Source organism: Vollenhovia emeryi, unplaced genomic scaffold, assembly GCF_000949405.1.
Source record: "Vollenhovia emeryi isolate VEMERY1.0 unplaced genomic scaffold, V.emery_V1.0 DF939195.1, whole genome shotgun sequence".
Lineage (NCBI taxonomy): Eukaryota > Metazoa > Arthropoda > Insecta > Hymenoptera > Formicidae > Vollenhovia > Vollenhovia emeryi.
Genome location: NW_011967171.1, coordinates 646,600 through 654,075, shown reverse-complemented (window position 1 = coordinate 654,075; position 7,476 = coordinate 646,600). Strand labels below are relative to the sequence as shown.

General features: G+C 43.1%; 2 protein-coding genes across 2 annotated transcripts in view; one reads left to right on the top strand and one right to left on the bottom strand.

Annotated features, from left to right (window-relative positions):
* The window catches only part of LOC105562103 (phospholipase ABHD3), a 21,885-nt gene extending 18,992 nt beyond the window's left edge, over positions 1–2,893 (top strand). Inside the window, exons 3-8 of the mRNA XM_012012644.1 lie at positions 507–676; positions 812–1,022; positions 1,150–1,262; positions 1,490–1,724; positions 2,078–2,243; positions 2,318–2,893. Coding sequence (XP_011868034.1) covers positions 507–676; positions 812–1,022; positions 1,150–1,262; positions 1,490–1,724; positions 2,078–2,243; positions 2,318–2,487 — 1,065 coding nt within the window. The 3' untranslated portion in view covers positions 2,488–2,893. The remainder of the gene's footprint in view (positions 1–506; positions 677–811; positions 1,023–1,149; positions 1,263–1,489; positions 1,725–2,077; positions 2,244–2,317) is intronic.
* LOC105562101 (leucine-rich repeat-containing protein 15-like) overlaps positions 1–6,455 on the bottom strand; it is an 80,078-nt gene extending 73,623 nt beyond the window's left edge. The window contains exon 1 of the mRNA XM_012012638.1: positions 6,149–6,455. The gene's annotated coding sequence lies outside the window, so the exon portion shown is untranslated. The remainder of the gene's footprint in view (positions 1–6,148) is intronic.
* Between the last annotated feature and the right edge of the window lie 1,021 nt (positions 6,456–7,476).

The window sequence follows — 7,476 nt, the reverse complement described above, 5'->3', positions numbered from 1 at the left end:
TGTACGTAGGGATTTTACGAAATTTCGATTTTTAAGAAAATGGCAGTCATTTTAACAAAAAGGTCAATTTTTTAGGGTAAACCTTTTTGTTAAAATGACCGCCATTTTCTTAAAAATCGAAATTTCGTAAAATCCCTACGTACAGCATTAAAAAATATTGTAGTTAATAGGAACATTCTTTGGATTTTTTTCTAGGAGCCACGTACAGAGCGGAATTTGACACACCGTCTAAAACGGTGTTCCTCCAAAGGAATGTATTTTGGCGCCACCTACAAGAGATTATTTTTTACTTTTTCAGTTTGTAATTACAGATTAAAGTTACATTAATGAATGACTAAAACCGATTTTATTTCTGCGCACTCTTTGTATGCAAAAAAAATTCATGAAAAACGCCTCCAAAATCGCAGTCAAAGGTGGTAACCTGCCTTAATACACCGCACTGTTGATATATATATAAAACTTCACACATGGAAAACCAATAACAAAAACAACTATTACGTTTCCAGACACCCTTGCTGGTTTGCGCCAATGGACCATTCCGCTCATTCTTAGAAGCCAACATTCCGCTCGTGCAAAATAAATTCTGGCCAACATTATGGTGTTTCGAATCGCGAGCACAAACCATTATAGCGAGCATTTTGAGATCCCGGATATTGCCGCATGTCGAATACCGCAGGTTAGTGAAAGGATAAATGCAAAGAATAAATATATATAATTGTTCATCGAGGATTTAAATTTGAAAAACAAGCAATTCGTATGATCGACCAAGCAATCGAATTCTATTCAATAATACTCTCTTTACGTTACGCAGAGAAATTCTCGCATTGTCCGACGGGGGTGAAGTGGCCTTGGATTGGGCCGAGAAAGATTGTTCCATCACGTCGCCGATTGTCATCATTTTACCTGGTCTCACGGGCGGTAGTCAGGCAGAATATATCAAGTGTCTGATATCAGCCGCAAGGAAAAATGGAATACGTTGCGTCATTTTCAACAACAGAGGCTTAGGTGGACTAGAACTCAAGGTAGAGTTTATATTCGTGAACCGAAACGGGCGCGATAACTCTTGTAATTATTATTTATTCATTTTTGTTAGCAGGACTAATTTTTAACCGAAAACATGTTTTGCAACAATGAAAATTCTTCTTTTAGACTCCACGAACGTATTGCGCCGCTAATTATGATGATTTAAGCGAAGTCGTAGAACACGTGAAGAAACTTCATCCTCACGTACTTCTCGGAGCAACCGGGATCTCCATGGGAGGGTAATCATACCTTTCTTTATTTTATTTAACTATTATACTTTTTCTTTATTTTATTTAGCTATTCTACTTTTTCTTTATCTTATTCAGTTATTTTCTTTTCAAAATAATAACTAAATTGTATAATGACATCTCTACGATGCTTAGAAAGAGTACGTGCAATGTACATTCAAGCATGTGGTTTTACATTAATAAATTTTTATAAACCACTGCATATCTTTTCTGTATAGGTTGATCTTGGGTAATTATTTAGCCCAAAAAGGTCTAACAGCAAAGACCAAATTGAAAGCGTGTCTCATTATCTCGGTGCCATGGAACGTGTTCGCAGCGACGAAGAGTACCGAGGAAAACTATTTTAACCTAATGTTGAATAAGCATCTAGCCAGTAATTTATGCCGCACGATACAGCGACATCAAGCTTCCGATGTTGGCCCTTTCAACGTAGATATGGACACTGTTCTCAAGGCATGTTTCTTTCAAACATGGCTACACGAAAAGATCGAATATTTTTAACTTCTCTGGCGTACACATTGCACGTTTAAGCCAAAAGATTTAACGGAATACAAAATTTTTTTATCTGTTGCATTGACAGCAATAGTTTATGTACTATCTCATCTTGTTTTGTTTTTTGTCGCTTTCCGCATTGCCACATTTATGTTTCGCAAAAAGATACATCGTAATCTGCTCCGAGATAATAAATTTGATTCGAACTTTGATCAAAACTAAATTAGAGATTAATTTATCACTTATTTGTGACGCGATTTGACATCATCCGTCTGGCTCATAAATAAATTGCTGTGAATCATTGTGTTCGACAGAGCCAGACGATAAGAGAATTCGATTCGAATTTTACGGCAAGACACTTTGGGTACAAAAATGTGGAAGAGTATTATAGCAACGCGACGCTACACGACAAGCTGCATCTGATCGAAGTTCCGACTTTGTGCCTAAGCGCGGCAGATGATCCGTTTCAGCCGTTGCAAGGTGAGTAACAACAGCGCGACAACGATCATAACGTTTTTATATAATTTTAATCAACGCTCTGAATGTCTGTCTAGCGATACCTCTGAAGGAGATAAGCCAGACCAAAAACGTGGCCGTAGTGGTAACGTCGCGCGGTGGACACATTGGTTTCCTGGAAGGCGTTTGGCCGGTCAAGGAAGAGCAATACATGGGAAAATTTTTCTCGCAATTTTTCACGGCGATGTTCACCAATGATTTTGATTAACCGAACGCTTGACGTATCAATAGATCAGAATTCAGTAAACGGTATCGTAAGCGTCAATTAACATTGACTGCCCTGATACACTATCGTCTGGCATCAAGAGATACGTGCCGCGATACCATTTATCTGTTTAATTTTCTGCAAGCTAAAATGTGATCAGATTTAATTTAGTGTAACTTTTTATTATTTTTATATTATGCTGTAAAACACACAAAACTTGGAATTGCACTTTATGAGCCTGAAAGGGCAATTACATAACTCCGAGTTCGGCTGTAATGTACCATTTGTAAAGTATTAAATAGGCTCCACACTTATCAAGCAACGTTTCTTACGCATTACAATTAGCGCAAATTGAAATTATCCTTGTTGATTATTTGTAGTTAATAAAAACTGACTTTTGTAAAAATTATTATCACTATAGTCATGATTTTTTTCCTCTCGGTAAACACATTAAGTTATATCTTTATTATGTCAAAGACATCTTTTATGTAATTTTTGTATTAAAATTTAAAATCACTTGATTACAATTTGAAAATAAAATTCAACTCTGTATCCATATCGAATTTTTTTCAATAACTAGTTGAAAACAATATAGATATAAAAATAATTGTAAATGTTGAAAATCAATTTAAATGATACGGAGTTATAACTGAATCATAGGAGTTATATCAGATATAAACTGTCAAATCTGCATTTAAATTGTAGGCGTAAGCAAGCAATCCAGTAGAAAAAAATAGTATCGCCACTGGCTTCTCTCGTCGAAAGAAGAGGCGAAATTCGATAGTTTCTGGTAGTTTTTACATTCTATAATATTGAATAACTTAAGAAATAAAATTTCAGCCAGTTCTAGTCAAATAATATTACTCTCTAAAATTTGTGGAGTGAAAATACCGCCATGGAGTGAAATGTTTACTCCATTGGAGTTTCAATGATATGGGGCCCCCGGGCTACAGGGGCCCCGACGTGTGTAAGCAAAAATTCGTAAAAAGAGGCGAGAAAAGTATATATTTGAATTGTTTGGCTAACTTGGCTCCTAGGAGCATTAATTGTAAGTAATTACTTATAATCAATTATATTTATTTTATTCAATGCGAGCGTTTTTGTTTCTTTTGTGAAAAATCTTTACCCTCCATTTGAACGATATACAGGGTGTCCTGAAATTCGCGAATCAAAATACCATAGCAAGAATGTCGTCGAAAAATAAATTAAAACGTTATTTGCCATTTTTCGTTCCGAGCAGTAGTTTTTTTAGATAAAAAGGTTCAAAACAGGCCAATCATACATTACGGTTGAACGAAAACCTGTCCGTGAGTCGCGCGTCGATAGTGTTAGTGACTAACTCACGGACTGACTCACGGACAGGTTTTCGTTCAACCGTAATGTATGATTAGCCTGTTTTGAACCATTTTATCTAAAAAAACTACTGCTCGGAACAAAAAATGGCAAATAACTTTTTAATTTATTTTTTCGACGACATTCTTGCTATGGTATTTTGATTCGCGAATTTCAGGACACCCTGTATAGGACGACGACTTCGCCGCAGTCGGGTAGAAGGGCCCCCCGACAAGTTTTGATACAGGGCCCGTCTAGGGCAAGCTACGCCACTGATTGGAGTTAATATTCACTCTGTTGGAGGAAATATTCACGCCAATAGGGTGAACATTTCACTCCATGGCAGTATTTTCACTCCACAAATTTTAGAGAGTACTTGTTTGTAATTTATCACTGGCGAAGTGTATATCAATCGTGTATATAAAAAAATACTTTCACGTCACTCAGAGTGGTAATAAACATTGTTGTATGTAATAAAACTCCGATATTGCAAGACAGATACCCTAAAGAGTTGCGGACATGAAATACATTATTTCATGTAAAACGTGAGCTATTTTTATCCCTCACAATTTCTATTTTATGGAAAATTAATTTGTATGGTCATGTACGTATCGTACGAGCACAGTATAACCAGTACGGGCACTCGCTCTTTTGTTTCACGTTCGCGCCGATCCGTACTGCGCATCCGACATGTTTTTATTCTGACCAATCACAGGATTTTTGTACGCGTGTTAGTGCAAAGCATCGTTGACGAATAACGCGTAAATACTTTTATACGTTGGAGCAAGTAATTACATTAATTACTTTTATTAGAACATTTTCTTTCATAGGCCATTTCTATTTACAATAAATAATGTACGCCAGTTCGTATGCGCCTTTCCTGGATACGATCCTGAAAAGGGCCCAGTAGCGCGATTCTGTAACTCGTTGTGTCGTCGTTACGGGCTTTGCGCAGCTTTTCTACGGTATATTAGATCTGCGCAAAGCCCGTAACGACGACACAACGAGTTACAGAATCGCGCTACAGGCACTTTTAGCCGCTGATACACTGTTGGCGAGAATAAAAACATGGCGGAAAATTGAGAACGCCCAGATCAAAGGTGCCGACAGAGAGTGCCCATGCTGGTTATACTGTGGTACGAGCATATGACATTCGGCCCTGGCCGCGCTGTGTTTCGCTGCTAGCGCTGGCTCCTAGCTTCAGCTACATCGTTCATGGAGCCAGCTCGCCCGCTCATCCGCAGCCGTTCGCGGTCGCGACAAGCGCGCGAAGATACCGAACACGCGATCGTTGCCTTAGATCAATCGGCAATCGATCGTGACTCCGTTTAACGAGAGGCTCAATTGCAGCTTCGTCCCGCGCGAGTCGTTCGTTCGAAGCAGGAAAGCCTCGTCTACATAGAAGTCGTAAAGTCGTAGTCGTAAGAATAGTCTACTGCGATTGGTCAATTCTTAAGGCCTTCACACATAAAATTCCGTAAAGCCTCCGCTACAATGATTCTCGGTTCTGTCTACAATGGTCGTACAGTTGTGTCGATGGTCGCTTGAGCAGTCGCAAAGCAGTCGTAGTCGTAGTCGCTCGAATAGGTTCAATTCCTATTCCAACGACCACGACTGCGTTTATTGCCGCGACGGACTAATCAGAGAATAGTGTTATATGTCGTGTGTCATTATATGTCAAATATATCGTGGGAAAATACCTCAAAAACAGAAAATCGGTTTCAGTTATACATCGATACGACCCAATCCATGACTCTACGATTCTAAGACTGCGACCATTGTAGACAGAACCGAGAATCATTGTAGCGGAGGCTTTAGGACGTAAAACGTAAGCATAAGAAAATCGACCAATCACAGTCGAGAACGTACGGCAATGACGCAAGCAGTAGCAAATCCAACCTGTTGATTTTCTTACGCTTACGTTTTACGTCCTTACGGAATTTTATGTGTGAAGGCCTTTGTATCTGACGGAATTGACCAATCGCGGTCGATTATTCTTACGACTGCGACTCTGCGACTCGCATTGTAGACCACGCGGAATCGAGATGGAAACGGAAGACGCGAGTCACCGATTTACCGCGCAAAATGTACGCGGGACGACGATTATCAATTAACCGTCAATTCCTCGCGCGGCGTCTTCGAGATCTCTCACTTTTCACACGCGATTTGTCTTCTATTGCGCGCACTGCATCATGTTCGCGAGAAATCGACACATGCTCGCGGAGACCTCGCAAAAAGGGGGAGTCACGAAGCCCGCGCGAGTAACTGAAGATCAGGGATTCGGATCCGCCTCGCTTCGAATCGCGTCTTTCTAACAAATAAACTCGCTCACCGACCACGGAGCAATGCGGGAACCGCCGAGCCACGTCCGGGAGGGATGAGGACACGGCGAGTCCGGCAAGTCCAGCGACGACGTCCGGCGTCGGAGTCCAGCGTTCGTCACATCCAGCGACGGCATCCCGCTCGTTGCCTGACGCCGCGAGAAACAGAAGGCACACGTTCGGCTTAACTACACTACGACACACACTGAGCCCGCGTGATCCACCGCGATCGAACTTTTCACTCGCGAGAAGAAAAGCTACACGACGAACCGACGAAGCTACGCCACTAACGCGAACAAACGCGAATCGCTTACTGCGCGCGCCGCGCAGTCGAGCCGCCGTCCCGCCGACCGCCGCGCGATGTGTCGCCGCGCGCGATTGGCTCCGCGCGCGGCGAGCCCCCCGGATCCGGCCAGTCCGCTCTCTCGCCGGCTTCGAGCCGGCGGTGCCTCGAGCCGCCGCGCCGTCGCGTACCCTTGACCTACGTTGAGACGAAAAAACATGTTTTTCACCTACCGCGTCGGTTGCCGCGTGACTCGCTGTTGTTTTTTCACTCGGCGCTCCAACGTACGTACCGAGGTGACGCGGTGGTCATTCACCCGAGGGATTGCGAGTCGACAGGACGTGTGTCGCACGACCGGGCGAAGCTCCCGCGAATCACAGCCAATCGCTTTCGACGTTTCTCAGCCGGCGATATAACCGACCGCGCACACCTAGTGGATTCCCGAAACTTATACGCAATGTTTTATTACCTCACGCGCCGGTTGCCGCGCGATATCGTCTATCGTTCTCTCGTTCGGCGTTCGACGTATGGACCTGTAACGACGAGCGTGACTCGGCGGCCGGTTATTCACCCGACGAATCTCACGAGCGGACGGGAAGCGTCCGCGAGTTACACCCATAGACTTATGAGTATATTTTCGCGTTGCGGTTGGCACTGGTTGGCACCACTGTTCCTCTTTCCGCGGGAATCGGGTACGCGCGCGACGATCCGCGAGTGTGTCGCGGAGGTTGTCGGAACGGGTCGCGTAGTGGCTGCGTCGGATCGGGAGACATCAATCGATTGCGCGAAAAAGAAGAAAGAGTGGCTGTGTCGCGCGGTTGACTCGAGGCGGAGCCGTCGAGACGAAGATACGGGAGTTGCGAACTGTTTCGTTGCGCCATTCGCGGACGACCGCTCGCTGCGCCACGTCTGGATTTGAATACGTCGGTGAGATGTGAATATTAAAAAAATTTCTCTCGCGAGTCGTCGCGTTCCGTGTCGATTGGTGATTTATCTCCGATTCTTGGCGAAAGGAGAAAGAGAACCGAGTGCGCGAGTGAGTGTTAGTCCCAGTCT